At 43.5% G+C, this 22,090-nt stretch overlaps 1 protein-coding gene across 22 annotated transcripts in view; it reads right to left on the reverse strand.

The window, feature by feature from the left end:
- Window positions 1-22,090, reverse strand: part of DYSF (dysferlin) — a 224,202-nt gene that overhangs the window by 20,974 nt on the left and 181,138 nt on the right. For all 22 annotated transcript variants that reach the window (XM_060657973.3, XM_060658063.3, XM_060658027.3 and 19 more), the window contains 5 exons: window positions 13,724-13,822; window positions 5,821-5,949; window positions 5,336-5,491; window positions 3,701-3,792; window positions 921-1,091 (listed from right to left, as the gene is read on the reverse strand). In XM_060657973.3, the coding sequence (XP_060513956.2) occupies window positions 921-1,091; window positions 3,701-3,792; window positions 5,336-5,491; window positions 5,821-5,949; window positions 13,724-13,822 (647 nt within the window). The remainder of the gene's footprint in view (window positions 1-920; window positions 1,092-3,700; window positions 3,793-5,335; window positions 5,492-5,820; window positions 5,950-13,723; window positions 13,823-22,090) is intronic.

Genomic DNA, 22,090 nt, shown 5'->3' on the forward strand with positions numbered 1-22,090 from the left:
GGGTAAGCATCCAACTCTTGGTTTCAGCTCAAGGCATGATTTCACGGTTTTTGGGTTTGAGCCCCATGTCAGGCTCCACACTGACAGCACAGAGCCTGCTTGGGATTCTTTCTCTCTCTCTCTCTCTCTCTCTCTGCCCTTCCCCTTCTCTCTCTCTCTCAAAATAATTAAATAAGCTTTAAAAAATAAATACTGAGTTGGAATCTAAATGTTTCTCATTTCCAGATTTAGAGAATCAGACCCCAACGAGACCCAAATTGGCAAGAAGTGGACAGGGGCTGTCCATACATGAGTTCACCTGACATTAACCCCCTCAGGCTCAACTGGCACCCATGTGTCCCACTGTCTGTCTCCCTTCACCTTTCTCTTCTTCTTCTTCTACTTCTTTTTTTTAAAGTTTTTTTCATGTTTATTTATTTTTGAGAGAGACACAACATGAGTGGGGGAGGGGGGGGGGCAGAGAGAGAGAGGAAGAAACAGAATTCAAAGCAGGCTCCAGGCTCTGAGCTTTCAGCACACAGCCTGATGCAGGGCTTGAACCCATGAACTGTGAGATCACAACCTGAGCCAAAACCAGACATTTAACCGACTAAGCCACCCATGTGCCCCTGCCTTTCCCTTCTTGATTCTTCCCTCTACAAGGCTCAGTAGTGTCTTAAGGAGAAGTGGATTACAACAATATGATGAAGAGCCAGATTCTTAGAGTCGGACAAACAGGTTCAAATCCTAACCCCACCATTTGCAAGCCATAATATTTCTGGGCCTCAGTTTCCTTATCTGTACAATAGAGATAAGACCCTAATTGGATTGAGCAAGAGAACGCCTATAAAGTGCTAAGCACAGGGCTGGCACACAGTAAGTGCTCCACATTTGGGGGGCAGGACTGTTGGCAGAGAAGCAACCAGCCCCCGTACACCTACACACAGTAGGTCTGTGGGAGTCCACAGCGAGCTCCAAACTTGGACAGCAGCCTATTCTCCAGGTCGATGACTGTCTCCCCAATCTTTTCATCTTTGGAGAGGAGGTCATAGTCATAGAGAGTGATCTTCAGGTCCTTCTCCAGAGGCAGAGTGCAGGTCAGCTCGAACATCCTGCAGGGAGCCCAGGACAGATGTCAGAATGCTGTAGGCTCCCTGATATTGTTGGACACAGTGGGTACTCAAGGGAGGGAGAGCAGGACAAGAGCAGGGGCTTGAAAGCCTTCCTTGGCCCCTTCCTCCCCTCCCAAGAGTGGTCCTGGGGTCTACCCTCCTGGGTCTCCTATATATCTTAAATTATTACCCCCAATGCTCTACTGATGCTGGGCTTTTCAGGGAGAGAGAGAGAGAGAGAGAGTGTGTGTGTGTGTGTATGCACATGCACACGTGTATCAGATGCTCCCAAATCATCTGCGCTGAGCATATGGTATGTACCTGCCTGATAAACCACAAAATGAACCAATGAATTGGAATAGAAAGTTAAAACTGAAGCTTCTACCAGGACAACCGGAAGCAAGAGATGTAAAAGTGCCAGTGCTCTGGAATTTACCAAAAGGATGGCCCAGAATCCACTTTGGGGACACTTAGGGCTTCACACCTGCTTGCAGGGTGGGAAGAAGGAGGATCTGTGAAGAGACTTCTTGGGAGAGAGTTCCTGCTGTGCTCTGAGATCCCCATCCCCCATCCTGGTCAAATATAGATGTAAAGCCCCTTTCCCCCTGAAATAGTTCCCTGCAGGCAGGAGGCAGAAGCCTGGCACCCGACTCCCACTCAAGGAAGAAAAGCAGCTGGCAGCTGAGAGGAGGAGGAGAGCAAGGCTATACACTGCCCCCATCCTGGCTGGGCCACCATGATGCCCAAACGGAGCCACCCTGAATCCTACCCCACGGGACCTGGAGCTCCAGCAGTGAGACTCCAGGCCCATCTGAAAAGGGCCACCAGTAAAAGGACATAGCATCTGCCACATCGTGGGAGCTTCAGTGGGTGGGCTCAGAGACTTCTGGAAAGCACTCACAAGAAAATAAATCAGCTTTAACATCTGCCACCCAGAGAGTGCCCAGAAAACAGGGGCAATGAGCACATGGGGCTCTCCTCTCACAGGGGCTCCCCTAATCCTGGCCCTGCACGAACCAGAACCTCGGCAGCTAGTCTGGGATTGGCAGGAGACGTTAGACAGGACAGGGCGAGAGGCAAAGCCCCCTCCTTCCCTTCACACACACACCTACATGCTGCATGCATCTGTACCCAAAGTAGTACAGCTATACCCAGCTGGGAGAGGGGACAACTACCCTAGAGCCAGTCAGGTTCCTGATGGCACATGGAGGGGCATTCTGGTTACCACCTTCACACTGTGGGTTTAGGACAAAGCGACTGTGAACAAGTAAGCAGGAAAGTCACCTGCCTGCCCCGTTTCCGCTCAGGAAATGAGGAAGGTAACCCCCATGAATAAATGTTTACAGGATATTGGTAGACAAAAACAAAGTTGTGTTTTCATTCAATTCGTGAGTTGTGCTTGTTCAGCACGTGAGTTATACAAAGAGTTTCTGCACTCACTCTCCCACCTCGCCCTGGGCCCTGACACTCACCCCCGCCCCACTTGTGGAACCGGCCAGATCTTCTGCCTGGTCACCATTAGCCTGTGGTTCACGCAGGCCACTGGACCTCACCAAATAGAGCTCCTCCCACCTCCTTCCCTGTAGCCCCTCCCTCCCAGTCCAGCTTGCTGCTGGCTCATGACTGGCAGGACCGATTCACCTTCAAAACCAGCAATTCTCCAGGCTGACTAGGCCCTCGCTGCAGAGCTCAGTGACCATAGCTAAATCTATAGATACGGGTTTATGAATTCAATGCGTCATTTGACAACATCAAAACAACACATCTTCTCCTACCGATGCCAGAGAACTAGCCACCAACTTCCCTCTGTAACTCTTTCTCCAGCCTAAACAAGCTCACATCCAAACAGCAAGAAATTCAGGATGCCTGGGAGCTACTCCCATGCAGTGGGCGCGCATCCTTCCTTTCCCTGTTCTTAGATTTCAAGAAGCATTTTACTACCTTGCTCTATCTATCCGCTAGAGACGAACATGCAACAGAGAAGAGAATAATTAGTAAATGCAACATGGGATCCTGGATTAGATCCTAGAACAATAAAAAGACATTATGGGAAAACTGGCCAAATCTTAATAAAGTCTAGAGTTTAGTAAACAGGAATGCACCACTATCGATTTATTTTAAAGTTTTGACAAATAAGGCAGGGTTAGGTTAAGATGATAATGGTGAGGGAAATTGAGTATAAAGGGTATGCAAAAATTGTACTATCTTTGCAACTTTTCTGTAAATCTAAACTTACTCGAAAGTAAAAACTAATCTAAGAAAAAGAATAATTAGCCAGTGCGCTCTGAGTTTCCATTCAGATTTCTGATCTTTGAGGTAACTGTTTATGTGATCAACTAGGAGCTTCTGCCAGGACTCGTGTCTTCAGCACATAGTGAAAAGCTAGCTGAGGTTACATCCCTATAGACACGCAAGATCATCAGAGCACAGCTTTGCTGCGGGACCTGGGGACTTCCCAGAGGCGGCCACATCTCCACGCTGAGGCGGAGAGGGGAGGCGGGGAGGGGAGAGGCGGGAAGGGGGGCAGGGAGAAGGGGTGGCGGGGCAGGGGTGGTGGCGTTATCCAGATTGGTACCTCCACCCCAGCACCCAAGCTGCCCCCAACTTACTTTCCAAACACAGGCTCCAGAGTACAAGGAATGTAGTTATCCTGGTCACTCACTGATTTCTTCCCTATGGAGATCTTGATGTAAGGATCACACTGAAGGAAGAGACAGAAAGACTTCAGTGAATTCACTTTCCCAGCACATCTCTAAGGCTTCTTCAGTCCTCTGCCTCCCGATGGGGTTAGGAGGCCAGCCATCAAGAAGCTGCCATCCTGCCATCATGCCAGGCCAAGGGCCCCGTCCTGCGCGCCGCCACACCGGTTGGCCCTGACATGGACTTCCAGTCACGGACCGGCAGTGGCAATGGGGTACCTGAGTCCTCCACACTCCCAAACCACTGCCCCATTGGGAGACAGTGGGTGAGGGCAAGGCTCATATCCTCAGAAACACAACGGCTGGTATTACACATGTGACTGAGCTAGCTGGGGTCCTCTCTGTGACCTCTGCTTCAACAGATCGAAGGGAAAGAGATGGCCAGACTTTATCAGCCCAGCCCAGCCAGCCTGGCCTTCCCCATGCCTCCTGCAAACACTAGCTCCCGGGAGCAGCTGCGGCCACAGAATGCCCAGGGTCAGAGGTGGCATAAAGAAAGCTTGAAGTGTATGAACTGAACACTGGCCACAGTCACATCTTGGAGGCCGCTGGTGGTGCCTGGGCTGGAGATGGCTCTAATCCGTCTGTGCTTTGACTTCCCAGTAGGGCAAGGGCAGCTGTGACTTCTCACCTTGAAAGGCAGGGCTCCAGGAATAGGACACCAGACCTCCACCCACAGCCTCAAGGACATATGCTAGGCCTGCACCCATCTAAGGGGATGAGAGAGCACCTCTGAACTCCAATCATCCCTGCCTGCTCCACTTCTTTCCTCTTTCTCTCTTCCCAAGTTTTCTCTACCCCTCCCCCACCACCTCCCCAGAGCTCCAGACTCCTTCCTGACCGCCCTCAGGGCCAGGAGCAGAGTGAGGGGATGAGATACTTGCCTCAGACGCAACATTTGAGTGAGTGCCAAAAACACTCAGTAATCAAGATAAACACATTTTGATGCAATATTCAAAAAGCTAAAATCAATGCCAACAGGCCCTGATGAACAAAACACTAAATTTTAAATAAAGACAGGATCGGTATTACTGATTTTTCCTTTTGCCTCAGGCTCCACCCTGGCTAGGCACTGCACAGTTACTGAGCCCTTTCTCTCCTCCCCACACTCCCACCACCTGAAGCCAAACAGACTCCAATCCCAGCCACACCTTCCACGTGGCCTCCTCCTGTGCCTCAGCCTCGTGCTGAACAGACACTAAGCATTCTTCTAACAAACTCTTGCCGAGTTTTTTGGCCCGTGCTAAAATACTACTTTCTTCTTCCTCCCAGCCTATCAAAACCCCATTGATCCTTAAGAATCCTATTCCTTCCGTGAAGCCTTCCTCATTATTCCCAAGTCTTATGCTGCCTGGCCTTTTCGGACCTCCTGGAGCACTTGGCCCTCGAGAGAACTGCATCCCGTCACCTCTCAGTGCTGTGTGTGCTCGGCTGGTTTCCACAGCTTACTGTGAACTCCCCAGGACAGAGTTGTTTCAAGATTCCACAGTCCATTTGTACCCCAGCCTGCCGTTCAGGAAGAGGTGAGAGTCCCAGGAATGTTACCTTCCCATTGGGGTCCTTGGGCTGCAGGCCGAATGCTCGGATGATGTAGATGCGGACCAGGCACTCCTGAGGCCCCTGGGCAGCCAGCTGGTGGAACTGTCTTGGGGGCATGGGAATGGCAGGGTCCTCTGGGAGGGGATAGATTTTGAAGAGGCCCTGAAAAGAATGAGGGGCCAACTCATTCATCATCACTGTCACCAACATAAACACCATCATGACCATTAATTACCCTCATCTCTGTCAGAGTCGTCTCACCAGGGACCACCAAGCCCACCGCCATCCCTAAAGGGATGCATCAACAGCATCAACCGTGTCAACAGCATCAACAGCATCACCCTCACTGTGACCACCTCCGTCACCCACACGGTCACCAACATCAACACCACGGTCATTACTGTAGTTACTACGGTATTGCTGCTCCTGCCCCCTTCACTTACTTCACAGTCTTAGGCCTCCCAGTTTGGGACAAGTCCTCAAGGACTTACCTTGAACTCCCCAATAACAGATGGGTCTTCGGTCTCCTCCTGAGTCTTGCCCCGGTAGAGCTTGAAGGTGTTACAAAAGTCAGACAGGCCCTCGAAGGCTTCCACATTCTCCAGTTGTGTGTCATAGACCTGCCACATGTGGGGACAAGAGGAGGAGACAAAGGAAAGAGAGAAAAAAGAGGGTCAGCAAAGAAAGAGGAAACATGACAGTATTCAAGTGAAGAAGAATGAGAAGGCACGGAGAAGAAAATGAAGGGAAAAGGCCATTTGCAAATTCAAGAAGCAAAGGCAGGCAGGAGAGGTGAAGGTCAGAGGCCAAGAACAGAGGGCAGGGAAGGAAAGCACAAAGGCAGAGGTTAAAGAATGCAAATAGTGGAGAGTAAAGAGAGAGAAAGGTGAGGGACAGAAGTGACAGGAGAAGGGAGGAAGAGGGGAAGGCTCTGTTCAGCACCACTAGGGAACAGTTTTCTGTTTAATCCAATGTTCTAGGTATCTAGGAGTCATCATGTACATAGGGTGGTGTATTTTTTTAAGAGAACAAAATCAAACAAATAAATGAAAAGCTAACTTGAATGTTATCTGAAGATCGCAACAGAACTCTAGAAAGTTTACAGGTCTGCATTTTAAGCCACAAATGCTCACTGTCCAGGATGCCCGGATGGCAGTGGTACCAGATACCTGGTCAACGATGACTTTTGAACACTACTTTAAATTTGTGACCCTGATTTATCGATTTCATTCCCCTTGAATTCCCACTAACTTTTACATGCTAGTGTTTCGGAATTGCTTAGGTTTAAATGAAGCAAGAGTTTCCTATTATAGATGATTAAATGTACCTAACAGTTAATGCTATTAAAAACTTAATATACAGGGGTGCCTGGGTGGCTTAAGCGATTAAGCATCCGACTCTTGATTTCAGCTCAGGTCATGATCTTGCAGTCATTGAGATCAAGCCACGTGCAGGACTCCGTGCTGAATGCAGAGCCTGCTTGGGATTCTCGCTCTCCCTTTCTCTCTCTCTGCCCCTCCCCTGCTCGCTCTCAAAATAAATATACAAATATTCAAAACAGAAGACCTTAACATACATGCTAAGTTGGTTATACCTGAAACTGATAGACAAGACACTTCAGGTAAATTCCTTTCTCATATTGCTGAGTATTATTTCTCATTTAGGCCTGGACCGAGTTCTGTTCCTTCCAAGAAATCTTTAATGATGCAAGTGGAGGCGGATTCATTGTTAAAAATTAGCCGTATGAGTAAATATAAAGTAAATATTATTATCACCTTACATTTTGATTCTCAAAAATAACAACCAGTTATTTGGTTAATACTTGACATGTGTCATTTTGAGTGTGCTCTTGACCCATTTACATAGTTTATATCTTTCAAAGGACAGTTCTTTAATTTGTCAATTCTACCATATCCTCTGTTCCAGTTCCTTATTTCTGCTTTTATTTTTATTATTTTGTTCTTCCTACTCTTCTCAGGGTGTTTCTTTTTCTTTCTGTTCTTTGTAACTTGATCAGTTGAAGCTTTCTTTACTTGGCTCCCTCTGTCCTGATAAGGAAAATGCTTAATGCTATGAAATTGCCTCTGCTCACTACTGCCTTGGCATTTACCCATTTATTTTGATTATAACATTATCATATTCATTTTCTTGGCATGCCATAATTACAGTTTTCATTATTTGATCCAAGAGCTAGATGTTTTTTTTCATTCTTTTGTTTTAATTAAGCTTTTAAGGCTATAAATTTCCTCTGAATGCTGCTTTAGCTATAATCAGCAAGTTCTAACAGGTAGCATTTTATCATCATTTCCTAGATAATCTGCCAGGGTGGGTTTATATTTTCTCTTCTACCAAGAACTGTTAAAACAGAGGTGTGTGTGTGTGTGTGTGTGTTTTAATTGTCTAGATAGAAGAGAACTTTTGGGCTTTTGATTTTGTTATTATAAGTTCTCATTTGGGGCACCTTGGTGGCTCAGTGAGGTGTCCAACTCTTGGTTTTGGCTCAGGTCATGATCTCACGGCTCATGAGTTTGAACCCCACATTGGGCTCTGCACTGACAGCACAGAGCCTGCATGGATTCTCTCTGTCTCTCTCTCTCTCTCTCTGTCTCTCTCTCTCTCTCTCTCTCTCTGCCCCTCCCCCGCTTGTTCTCTCTGTCTCTCCCTCAACTCCCTCAAAATAAATACATAAACTTAAAAAAATAAGTTCTCATTTTGTGGCATTATAATCAAAAACATTGTCAGTGGTATGCCACCTTTTGAACTTTATTAAAGTTTTCTTCACGGCCTGTTACGTGGTCAATCTTTGTAACTGTGCCAAAGGCGTAGTCTCTATTTTCAGGCTACAGGGTTCAATCAGGTGAACGACTAGGCCAGTTCTCTATATCCTCTTATGTTTGCGCCCCCTTGACCTGACGTGAACCAAGAGGAGAGAAAAATAAATCTCTCCCTACCTACTATTTCTTCCTTTGTCTCCTGTAACTTCTGTTTTGTAAATATTGATATTGTGTTATTTAGCACATAGGTATTTTTGTAGCTGTCACCTCTTGGAATGGCACCATTTAATGTAATTCTTTGTCTCATTCATTTGGGGGACCTGAATCTGCTCTCATCTAATAGTAAGACTGTGACTTCTGCTTTTTTTTCATTTGCATTTTCCAGGCACACATTTTCACAATCTTTTATTTTCAACCTTCATGAATCTCTTGAGATTGGATTTAAATTTTGTAATTAATGAATGATTGATATGATATGCACTGATATGATAGATATGTTTGATCTGAGTTTATATTTATATTTATGTAGTCATATAATATGTTTATGTTACATTTCCCAATTTCATCAATTTTTTTAAAATCTTTGCCTGCATGGTCTAGTGTGTGTGTGTGTGTGTGTGTGTGTGTGTGTGTGTTTCTGATATCTAGGATGGGCTGCATTTATATTCTAATATTATTATAGATTTACATATACTAGAAATTCTCTAAGTCTTCTATGTCTTTAGGGGCAGTATTTATGAGTTCCCTACTATAGCAATAGTAAAATAATGGAATTTTATCTCCCTCCCCCTCCCCCTCCCTCTCCCTCACTCAGATTCAGGCAGTATTGTCTTCCTTAGTATTTACTCTGTACTATTTGCTTATAATTTGCTTATGCTCCTGTTATTTTATTTGCCAGTTTTAAATACAATCTGTTAACTCTATTTATTCTACAACATGACAATCCATGTCCTTACTCTGTATGCCATCATCTCTCCTCCTTCTGTGCCTAAGTTTTGTCAGTTTTGTCACTTCCATAACTTCACCATACATATTTATATTCTGTCCTGTTACCCTAATCCTGCCATTTATTTTCAGTATAGGTCAAAGGTAAAATATGATCACAACCTGTCCCTTCGTTCTGGCTTTCCCCATTATCTCCCAACAGAGTTCATTCCCTAGAACTTCCTCAAGATGGGGGCATGAGACCCATATCCCCAGTTTCTGAATATGCCACTTGGGTGTCTGTAGCTGTTGTGCCTGAAGTGCAGCTTGGCTGAATGTAAATCCTGGGCCACCCTTTCTTTCCTTGATGATTTTACACATGGTGTTTTACTGTCATTGAGTATTAAATGCTGTTGTGGAGAAACTGAAGCCACCTTGATTTATTTCCTACTTTAAATGATTTAATTTAAAGTCATTTAAAGAGAGAAAAGAAGAGAAAAATGTATGACTACCACAAAAATTCTTTATCTCCAAAGTCCAATAACATATACCAGGATACATCTCAGGGTTGACTGATCTGGGTTGATTTTTCCTGACACACAGTGGACCTTAAGAGTATGTATATTCAGGTATTCCTTCACTCCAGTGACATTCTATACACTCTTAAGTGTCTTTTGTTTTAGTTCACTGTTTTGGTTGTCTTTCTCAGAGACTCCAATTATGCAAGTGTTGGATCTCTTTTCCCTGACTTCTATATCTGTTATTTTCTCTTTATTGTTTCATACTTCTGTTTTTTATTTCCATATCCTTTTGCTGACTTCCATCATTTCTGTCCTCTGCCCCTTCCTGTGTGCCTATGCCCCTTCCAAACTGCTGTGTTCTCCTTTCCTGAATCATACCAGTTCACATATCAGGTCTCCTCCTCGCACCATCCCTTGAGTTCTTTCATCTCTCCTTTGCATTCTGACTGTCCTACTTCTGAAAAGTTCACAGCGAAATATTTCATTTCATCTGCTCCCTGGAAAAATTTGCCTGGTGGGTATATATCCTCTTCTCTAAGTTTTGATTTGTATTTTCTTTTTTTCATAGTATTTTTTAATTAATGCCCTGAGAGTTCTTTTATTATTACTCATCATGAAAGGTGTTGGATTTTTCTAGCCTGATTATTTCTTTTGCTCCTCTCAAAGAGGCAGACTGCTTCCCGCAAATATGGCTCATCTGTGTGATTCTTGGGTTGCTCCACCTTCTCTGCTTCTCTGAACCAGACCAGGTCTAAGGAGCATTTATCTTCAGCCTGAACCTTACTCCAAAGTTCCCATATCCATTACTGCGAACAAAGGGGGATAACTTTTATATTCTATAGTGAAATCTCTGCTTCAGGAACTATATTTTTTAACTACTTATTATGAAAGTTTTTAAGGACACACAAAAGTAAAGATAACAGATAATAAGCACCCATGTGCCTATAACCTGTCTTAATTAATTCTCAACATTCTTTTATTGGGAAGGATGGGGCTTTCTGAGACCTGCTACGACTATGACCTTTCATCGTTTTCTCTTCATCTACTGCCTACTGGCTTCTACCCAATCTTGGTTGCCTTTGGACAGCCCTTACATGTATTTTGGAGTCTGCGGGTTTTATTTGTTTCCAACTTTTACTGAAAATGGAGTTTGTGGGTTTGAATGATTTCCAGAAGAAAAGGGGGAAAATGCTGACTTATGCAGCCATGTTCATACTGGAAGTCTCAATAAAATACTTTTTAAATTTCCAAGTGGTTGGTCTTTTTGCTTAAACTTTTGTTATTAACTTCTCATTTTATTGCATTTTAATCTGTCTTGTATGATTTCTGCTTTTGGTAATTTATTGTTAAACTAATATGTGATCAGGTTTTGTAAATATTCTCTGAACATTAGGAAAAAACGTATTCTCTATTTTTTTATTATTTTTCATTCCCTATTTTAAAGCTAGTTTTTATGTAGCTTAAAAAATATTTTACCTTGTTATTCAGACCTCTTATTTACTTATTTATTTACTTGTTGCTTCATCTGCCTGGGAGAGACATGCATTAAAATTCCCACTGCAACTTTAATTTCTCTCATTTCATATACATATTCCTACCAGTTTTGCTTTAAATATGTCTAAGCTCTACTGTCCTGTACATAAATGTTTGGGTGTTTTCTCACAAAGATGTGTATTTTTTATTTATATAAAACACCCATTTTGTTTCCTTTGCTTTTTACTTTAAATTCTGTTTCTCTTTTATCTGCACTTACCTTATTTTGTTTGCCATAACATTTATTTTTTAGCCAATCTAAGTTGTACTGTTTTAGACATACCTCCTAAGGACAGTCTAATGAGTTTTGAATTTGATATAGTCTGAGAGTCCTTATCACTTAATAGAGGAGTTTAATCCATTTTCATTTATTAGGAAAACAAATATGTTTTATTCTTTTTCTGTTGTGTTTTTCTACGATTTCTGGTTTTTGTGCTTTCTTGTTTGTATCTTTTGTTTGCTATCTTTTGCTACTGAGATTATGGGTTGTATTTTCCCCCATGCTAGTAATTTCTAAAATATGGGTTTTTTTTTTTTCTCTACCCATTATGTTCTCCATTCTCTCCATAATGCTACAGGCTATTTTTCAAAAACTCATGGTGGTGGTGGTGGTGGTGGTGGTGGTGGTAGTGGTGGTGGTTTTTTCTATTTACTTATCCTTAAAGGACAAGTTTTCCTTCCAGGTCTGGTTCTAACCATCCCCCCCACCCCACCCGAAACAGGTTGAATGCATATTGTTTTGGACGGTCCATATTCACTTGGACACTGTCAGAGATCTCCTCGGAGAGGTCAGGCTGGAGGGCTGGGTACCAATTCTATGTCCAGCATCTGAGGGAGCAGCAAAGGGGCCAGGGCCATGGGCCACACTGGCAGGAGTCCTCATTCTTGGTTTCTCTCATTTTCTGGCAAGGCCACAGTACCACATGCCAGACCCAATGTGTCAGACCTTCTTCCTGGTACACAAATAGTTCAGTCTCTTTGCCCAACCTCACACACCCAACTGCAAGTCAACGAAGAATTTGCTGCCTCAGGAAGACTATGTCTTCAGAGCCACTGCCACTGCTTGAGGCTTCATCTCTGCACATCCAGGCTTCCCGGCACCATTCACTCAGAGGCCCCCAATCTATCAGAGACAATTCTTGCCACCTTGTGGAATCATCCTCCAGAGTGGCCACCAAAGGCTTTTAGCCAGCAGAACTACCTGGAAGCCCAGACCACCCACCACTCGAACTGGCCTCAAATCCTGTTCATCTGGTCCCCTTCCGGGTGCTCCTCAGGGCACCTCCCTGCATCTAACAGTCCTTGCATACCTTCTCTAAGGAGGCTTGCCAGACAGAGCATAGCAAAATACAGAACACCCACTCAAATTTGAATTTCAAATAAATAACAAATAATTTTGTTAGATAAGTATGTCTCATGTAATATTTGAGGCATAAGACATATTTATCTAACCATTATACAAGATACTTACAATAAATTATTATTCATTATTTTTCTGCAATTCAAGTGTAACTGAGCATCCTGAATTTATTTGGCAACCCTCTCCAGGACCCTCTACGATTCCTTTGGGGTGTAACTTTGAGTCACCTCTGGTTATCTTTTTTTAAAGCAGTCTACTTTTAAAAAGCATAATTGTATTTGTGGAATTTCCTCAAAGTACCAGAATTTGGCTGACTCATCCCTGGCTGTTTTTGTTTGGTTGGATTGTTTTGGGGGCTTTTCTTTGCTTTTTTTTTTTTTCACAGAAATGAAGTTTACCATATTTTTATATTTGCTAAGCAATTTCTGTTCCAATTGTAGGGGTGAAGGAATCAGAGCTCCATTCTCAAGCTGACTTTCCTCTTATTTTAATACAATTTTTTTATTATAGAAATGTTCAAATAATTTTAAAAAACAGAATAGTATAACAAATCCCTAGGTATCCATCCTCAAGTTTTAACAATTTTAAATATTTTGCAATTTCAACAATTTTTAATATTTTGAAAATCTACCAGAGGGCCACTCACATCATCTATCTATCTTCCCCTTTCTTTTCCTTTCCTTTCCTTCCTTCCTTTCTTTTCTTTTTTTTTTTTTTCTTTAGCATTGTAAAACAAATCCCAGGGGCGCCTGGGTGGCTCAGTCGGTTAAGCGGCCGACTTCGGCTCAGGTCATGATCTCACGGTCCGTGAGTTCGAGCCTCGCGTCGGGCTCTGTGCTGACAGCTCAGAGCCTGGAGCCTGTTTCAGATTCTGTGTCTCCCTCTCTCTGACCCTCCCCCGTTCATGCTCTGTCTCTCTCTGTCTCAAAAATAAATAAACGTTAAAAAAAAGATTTAAAAAAAAAATAAAACAAATCCCAGGCCAGGCATGATTTCATCCATAAATACTTCAGTATTTTTCAACATTCTTCCAAAAGTACTTTCGTCATTGTTCCAGCCCACACTGACTTCTTGCTCTAAATCAGGGGTGACCTCTCTCACCTCAATTAGCTCATCAGGATTCATTAGCCTTCAGGGCACCAAATGAGGAGATCCTTTGGATACATGTGTTCAAAGGAGGTGACACACATGCGTATGTATTGTCTTCCTGTGCCCCTCCCCCGCTCCACTGCGTATGCCCAGGGGCTGTTAGACTGAAGAGCACACTGTGGAAAGGCCTCACCTTTAGAGTGTCAAAGCCCTTCTCCAAGTACTGGCCACACTTTTCCCTCTCCCCTGTGGAGGCAAAGAATTTGCTCCACCAGTCGATGAACTCCTCCTCCTGAGTGGGGAGAAAGAAAGAGATCACTTCAGACACAGAACTTGCCAAGCAAGGTCCTTCTGGACCAGACACCTAGCAAGGCTGACGGGCTGGTGTGCACTTCCAAGCTCTCCTGCTGGGTTGAGTTCAGGGGAGCAGAGAGCCGCAACTCCCCACCTCTCCGGGGACAGGCTGCACAGATCAGACCACAGCACCTGCGCGGCATTGAGAGGCAGAGGCTCCAGCCCTGCTCTGCCCCCCATTCATTGTGTAATTCTGTTAAGCTCCCCGGCCTCCCTTCTCCTCTCTGTGACGTGGACGTTATCATCACGGTGCCCCCTCCATTCCAGGGACAGACCGAGGCTGAAATCAGAAGGTACATACAGTAACCCTTTGGAGGAAAATGTCAACAATGTGGCATTTATGAATAAAATGCGGTAGACCCAGGGAAAACTCAGACCTCAAAGAGTTGTCCTGCCTCCCCAACCCCAGAAAAAGAAAAAGCATCGGAAATCAGAACTTAGCCCTCCCAAGATCAAATCAAGACAGAGTCCCTAAAAGCCAACAAATGCTTACTAAGCACCCATTATTCAAATGGCACACCATCTAAAAGAAAAGAGGTTTGTGACAACCCACTCTCTGCCCTGTCCTTCTCTGCTTACTCATATTTGTAGGAAAAGATGGACAGGTCTGTTGTGGCACACACTGGTCTCCTCACCTGCACATGGTGGGTCTACAGGTCCTCTCAGCTCTGTGTCTAGAGTGCTCCTCCAGCCGTGTCCTACCTGTGTGTCCTGTCACCCAGGGAGTCAGCAAGCTTCCTGAAGCTGGGATGGTCACTCTTCCTCAGGTCTCCCTCCAAACCCTGCCTGGAGCTGGGCATTCAGTCTGTGCCCGTCAATACCATTAAAACTCACCTAGTTCAGTGGGCAGGGCCAAGGATGAGGTGTTAGGAGAGCCTATCTGGAACTTGCTTTTCCTCCTCTGCATGAGGGAATATGCTAAATCTCCCAAAAGTCTGCTCTGATTCTATAAAGTCAACTGAACGTCTATCACTGAGTTTCTGGAAATGGCAGTGGCTCCCTTTAATGCTCAGTCCCTTGAGTTCTGGCTTATTAAGGGTGAGAACAGGCTGGAACCAGGCCAAGGGTACCTGAACAGGCACCATGGGGAGAGGATAGGATGAAGTTCTCAAAGTCTCCACCCGTCCTGACAGTGTGGTCCTAATACCACTGAGTGGCCAAAATGTGATCCCCAGACACACAGCACAGAGAGTAGGTATCAGAGCAAGGCTGAGTCTACAGAGTCACTGTTAGACCCACTTACCAGGAGGGGCTTCTGCAGCCAGGAGAGAGGAAAAGCCATTCAGATGGGTTAAGGTACAGTGTAGCAGAGCTTTCTGGCTTGTAACCACTCTAGAAAAAGCCAGCATAGAACAAGGCCAACCCTAGCCCTGATATTTTAAGTTCAATTTAAAGAAAAATATGCCATGGGTGAATAAACATATGCAGACATATATATCAAGCTCATAACACAGAAAAATATATTTATACAGACATGCCCAAGAGACATGTATATACTGCAATGAACATACACCCCCACAAAAATACACACACTAACACACAGGCATATATATGTGCATACAGGTAGAAAGAATTAGACTGGAAGTCAGTTTAGCTGTCTGATTCCTCCTAAGTCTTTATTTTCTTCCCCAGCACAGATACTTAAAGATTTGAGTTTACGATTCAGGCTCAGAGTCAGGCACAAATAGGCAAACGACCAGTGTGTTCTGTACAATGAAATAACAGAAGCACTAACAGAAAGACAGTAGTTGTGGGAAAGTTGTTACACTTCCCGCGGTCTTGAAAAACCAAGTAAATTAAAAAAAAAAAAAAAAAAAGAGTCTGGAGACAGAGAATCTGAATAATACCATTAACAATGTCAATTAAGAAGACAACATTATGGGATCTAAAAATAGAAAATATACCTTCTTTTCCGGCACCACTGGAGCACTTAGAAAAAATTAAAAGCCACAAGCAAAGCTCAATAAAGTCTCTTTGACCATAATGCATAAAACTGAAAACTAATGAGAAATTTAAGAATTAACAATCTGAACCTTTTAAAAATTTAGAGCCACACTCTTACAACCTTCCTGGGTCAAAGAGAAAACCAAACCTAAAATCATAGATACTTAGAAAATACCAATAGTGAGAGGGTTATGCCCCCAAATTTGTGGATTATAGCTAAGTCTGTCTCAAATTCAGTCTCAAATGCTCTTGCATTTATACAAAGAGAATGAAAATAGATCATCTGATAGCTCAAGAAATTAGAAAATGAAAAATAGGAAGACCAAAATTTAAAAATGATAAGTAGAAATTAATATATTAAAAAAGGACAATATTATAATTTATAATTAAATCTCAGAGCAAACTTTCAAAAGGCCAATAAAATAAACACTTATCAAATCTAATGTTTAGAAGTAGGTACACCATTAGGAATGAGAAAGATCAAATAAAATGATATTATGGGGAGAATGAAAATATTAAAAGATATACCATAACCAGTGACAAAATGAAAAATGCAGATGAAGCAGAAAATCTTCTAGAAGAATATAAATTCCTGAAATTGATTCAAAAGTAATAGAATACATGAAGAGATCAGTAACTCTAAAAGCTCTCAAAGAACTACCCTAAAAGAGATATCAGGTCAAGTTGGTTCCTTTGGGATAAAGTTCTATCAGTCTTCCAAAGAATAAATCAGGGACACCTGGGTGGCTCAAGTCAGTTAAGTGTCAGACTTCGGCTCAGGTCATGATCTCAAGGTTCATAAGTTTGGGCCCCACGTGAGGCTCTGTGCTGACAGCTCAGAGCCTGGAGCCTGCTTCGGATTCTGTGTCTCCCTCTTTCTCTGCCCCTCCCCCCACCCTGCACTCTATCTATCTCTCTCTCTCAAAAATAAATAAACATTAAAAAAATGTTTTTTAAACAAAGAATAAATCATGGTTTACACACACACACACACACACACACACACACACACACACACATTAATCCCGTTCCTGAACAGAGTCATTAAGATATTAATAGATTACAGGATGTGAGGGCGATCTGGCTGCAACATCTGTCACCCCACCGATCACCAGGGTTGATTTGGCTGATCTGGCTGGTTAGGCGGGTGTCCCCTTCCTCCCTCACTGCTCTGTGTGCGTCCCTCCTGAAGCTGTGTGCTCCGCTCGGTCGAAGATGACAACCTTCCCTGATAGAGGAGGACCGTTCTTCGATCAAGGGTATACGAGTTGCTGTGCTCCCCTGCTAGAACCTCCAAACAAGCTCTCAAGATAATAATAGATCACAGCAGTAGATCTGCCATGGTCAAGCTGGATTATTCCAGGATACAGGAGTGGTTCAATGTCACTGAATAAGAAGGAGAGAAAACCCACAGGATCATCTATAACAGAAATTCGCAAACTATTGCCCACTCACCAGCCACCTGCTTTTGTAATTTAAATACTGTCTGTGGTCGCTTTTTAGTTACAACAGCTGAGTTGAGTAGTTGAGACAGAGACCTTAAGTCCCCTAAACCTAAAATATTTACTGAATGGGTCTTTAGGAAAAAGTTTGCCAATCCCTGATCTATAACGTGCAAATATGAAATGGGGAGAAAGGAATGAGAAAACTTTTCAGTTATTCCTAAAGGAAACTCTCAGTTCATTCACCCTCATTCACTCGTTTTCATTCAATTAAGAAGAAAGGTAAGCTTTCTATCTTAAAGCAATGGCCAATAATAGTACCAGAAATTCTCCCTTCTGGGCTTCTGTAAATAGGGCTGCCTCTGCCGATAATTCCCATTGATGTGGGTAAAAAAAATCACTTGAGGGGCACCTGGGCGGCTCAGTCAGTTAAGTGTCCGACTTCAGTTCAGGTAGTGATCTTGCAATTCATGAGTTCAAGCCCCACGTTGGGCTCTGCACTGACAGCTTGGAGCTTAGAGCCTGCTTCAGATTCTGTGTCTACCCCCTCTCTCTCTCCTTCCCCTGCTTGTGCTTCTCTCCCTCCCTCCTTCTCTCTGTCTCTGTCTCTCGCTCTCTCTCAAAGATAAATAAAACATTTAAAAATTTTTTTAAAAAGTTGAAAATCAGGGTGGTTTGGGAACCAGGAACTTGGGAGCCAGACTAGCAGAGTTCAAATCCTGCCACCCCTGTGTGACCTTGGATAACTACTTAACCTCTTTGTTCCTTAATAATCTATAAAATGAACAAATAATAGTACCAATTTGGTAGAGTTATGGCAAGGAATAAATGAGTCAATTGGTATAAGGACCTTAGAACAGTGCCTAGCACGTAAGTACAATGTCTGTGCTTATTGCTATCGCTGATCATGGTATTGTTGTTTCTTTGGTGCAGACCGGGTTAGCTTCTTGGCCAAGGATGGCTATCTCACAAACTGCCAGCAGGCACATAGCTAGCCACAGTCTTTCCAGAAGGCAATTTGGCTGCATGTCTCTACAGCCTTAAAAGTGTGCATACGCTTTGACCCAACAAGCTGTTCTAGAAATCTATATACACAATGGAATACTATGTGGCAATGAGAAAGAATGAAATATGGCCTTTTGTAGCAACATGGATGGAACTGGAGAGTGTTATGCTAAGTCAAATAAGTCATAAGAAGAAGACAGATACCATATGTTTTCACTCTTATGTGGATCCTGAGAAACTTAACAGAAGACCATGGGGGAGGGGAAGGAAAAAAAAAAGTTAGGGAGGGAGCCAAACCATAAGAGACTCCTAAAAACTGAGAACAAACTGAGGGTTGATGGGGGGTGGGAGGGAGGGGAGGATGGGTGATGGGTATTGAGGAGGGCACCTGTTGGAATGAGCACTGGGTGTTGTATGGAAACCAATTTGACAAAAAATTTCATATTAAACAAAATAAATAAATAAACAATAAACTTTAAAAAAAAGAACAAAGAAAGGAATCATAGGCATAAAGATTTAACTTCATTTATAATAGTGAAAAATTGGAAACAACTTAAGCATCGATCAATAAGGAACTGTTTGGGTAAACTGAACATCCACATGATTAGATGTTATACGACATAAAAAATTATGCTGTTGAAATAGCTTTATTGATATGGAAAGCTATTCACAACTGATGAGATTGATACAAGGTTAAAAAATGAATAACATGATTTCATTTTAATAAAAGGACCAGAGCCTAAATGTTCATAGCAGTTCATAGCATATCTGAATGATAACATTATGGATATTTTGTTTATTCCTTTTATTTTTGTGTATCATTCAGAATTTTCTAATTCTTCACTGTGTGCATGTATTCCTTACACAACTTTAAAAATTAAATATTTTTAAAGTAAAGAGCAATAGCAGGATGCTTTAAAAAAAATCACCAAGAAAATGAAAATATAATTCACAGAACAGGGGGAAATATTTACCAATTATCTATCTGATAAGAGATGTGTCACCAAAATACATAGAGAACTCGCACAATTCAATAATAAAAAGACAAATAAGCCAATAAAAAAGGAGCCGTGCATTTAAACAGACATTCCTCCAAAGTTGATAAGCAGCTAATAAGCACGGGAAAAGGTGTTCATCATTAGCCAAAAGGGAAATGCAAATCAAAACCCCCATGAGAAAACACTTCACACCCACTAGGATGGCAATCATAAGAGTCTGATAGAACAAGTGTTGGTGAAGATGTGGATAAATTGGAACACTGCTGACGAGAACATAAAATGGTACAGTCACTTTGGAAAACAATCCGGCAGTTCTTCAAAAGGTTAAACAGAGAGCTATCCTACGACCCAGCAGTTGGACCTCTAGTTATATATCTAACAGAAAGGAAAACTTACATCCCCACCAAAACTTGTACAGGAATGTCTGTGGCAGCGTTATTCGTAACAGGCAAACAGCAGAATCCAGATGCCCATCAACTGATGAACAGATAAAGAAAATGAGATATAGCCATACAACGGCATATTATTTGACAATAAAAAGCAGTGACGAATTGATGCACAGCATGGATAAACCTCGAAAACATGATGCTGAGTGAAAGAAGTTAAACAAAAAGACCATACATTGTATGATTCTATTTACATGAAACGTCCAGAATAGGCAAATCTGAGGCAAAAAGTAGATGAGTTGTTGCCTGGGGCTGCAAGTGGTTGGGAGGAAATGGCAGATGACTGCTCTTGGGTACAGGGTCTCTTTGGAGAGATAAAAAAAAAAAGTTCTAAAATTGATTATGGTGATGGCTGCACAACTCCGTGAATATACTAAAAAACATTGAATTGTACACTAACTAGGAACTTTTATTACGTGGATTATCTCAATAAAACCATTCAAATAAAAAAGAACAAATGACCAAATACGAGCTTATAACCTTTAAAATGACAGCAAAAGCGGCAATCTCAAGCATGTACTCTAAGGAGATAAGAGTTCAATTTTTTTTCAGAAGAACAATCAAACGATCACCAAAAAAAGACCTAAATCTTCGCACACCCACTTTTTTCTCGAGAAGCTCTCTCAGCTGCAATTTCGTCATCCCTCAAAGTTCCAGGCAGTGTCCAGTGGCTGGGTCTCCCCAGCAGACCCATGGCTGGTGAGGAGCACAGCCCAGGGCGCCTTCCTAACTCCCGGTTGCACCAGCTGTCCTGCCGCTCAGTGGCTCTTGTCTCCCCTTTTCCTCCTGCATCCCACAGGCTAACCTCTTCTAACTCTACCCCCTTGGCAGAAATTGTGTGTGCAGCAGAATCACAATTTGTGTATTAACTTGTTTATTTTTTGCCTCTACAATCCTCTGTTTGCCCCTTTGATCTTCCCTGTGTCTACTCCCTTGCCCCTCTCTGGGGCACTGTCATACTTCCAGCCAGCCCAACCTGCCGTTAACCCTGCTGCGCATCTGCCCCGCACAACCCAACGTGGCTGAGGGAAAGAGCAAACCAGAGGCTCCGAGTTCATGTCACTGCTTCAAGTGGGTCTCAGGGCTGTCCATCCGCCCACCTCAGTTTCCCACTCCTGGAACTCTCCTGTCCCCTAACACCACCATCCGGTACTTTCTGCTTTGTCCTCAGACCTCGGGCACCTCCTCCCTCTGCTCACTCTTGGCCAGTGACCCTCCTTCCCTTGGAAAGCAGAAGCAGTCAGAAAAGAACTGCCACGAGCCCTCACCAGCATCTGTACCATATTCTGCCTTCCATCCTGTCACCACACATGCTCTGTTTGCACCCCAGCACAAGGCCAACTCCTGCACTCATGCCCTGGGTCCTGTGCCCTCTGCCTGCTCAAGGACACCACTCCATGATCCTCCTCACCCTCGCCCAGGCCATCCCACTCACATCTCTACTGGGCCATTCCATCAGCATTTAAACATGTGACACTAGTTCCCTGTCATTCAAAGAAAACTCTCTGACTTTCTCCTTTGGCTCCCAGCTCATTTCTTTCTCCCTTTTACAGAAAAACTTACAGAAAGAGTAATCTACACTTGTGTCTAGTTCCTGTTTCTCTATTGTCTCTGCTCAACCAAAACTTGTCAAGGTCACCAGTGGCTTCAGTGATCAATCCAGCAGCAGTATTTGATACAGGCAGCCACTCCTCTGTCCTTGGAACATCCCCCTTGCCTGGCAGAGGACCAGGGTGGTGTCCTCCCCTGTCACTGGCCAAGCCTTCTCAATCTCTGCTGATTCTTCCTGGTCACTCACCCTTTGGTCATCTGAGTGCCCCGGGGCTCTGTGCTCAGAACTCTTCTTCTCTCCATCCACTCTCACTCCCCGGGGTTCCCCTTGAGACTTACATCTTTAAATGGCAAAGATGCTAATGAATCCCACGCGGAGCTCTCTGCAGCCTGGATGACTTCTCTGAACTCCAGCCCCCCCGTTTCACCTGTCCCACTGACATCTAATAAGTGTCTCAAATGCACCACATCCAGAATCCAATTCCTGACCATCCTCCACCCACCTGCTCCTTCTAGTCCTCCTCGGATAAGTCAATGACACACCTTCCTTCCAGATGCTCAAGCCAAAATCCCTGCAATCACCTTTTGAGTCCTTTCTTCATGTCGCATGTTCAGTCTAACAGCAAACCCGTTGGTGCCACCTTCAGTACATATTCAGAATCAGACGCTTCTCCCAAATAACTACCACCCTGTTCTCCGTTATCTGGAATATTACACCAGTCTCCCAACTGGCCTCCCTGCTTTCACCCTTGCCCTCAAATCTATCCTCAACACAATAGCGCCCCCCCCCCCCACCCCATGCCAGAACGCATCAGCCCTC

Source organism: Panthera onca, chromosome A3 (genome assembly GCF_046562875.1).
Source record: "Panthera onca isolate mPanOnc1 chromosome A3, mPanOnc1 haplotype 2, whole genome shotgun sequence".
Lineage (NCBI taxonomy): Eukaryota > Metazoa > Chordata > Mammalia > Carnivora > Felidae > Panthera > Panthera onca.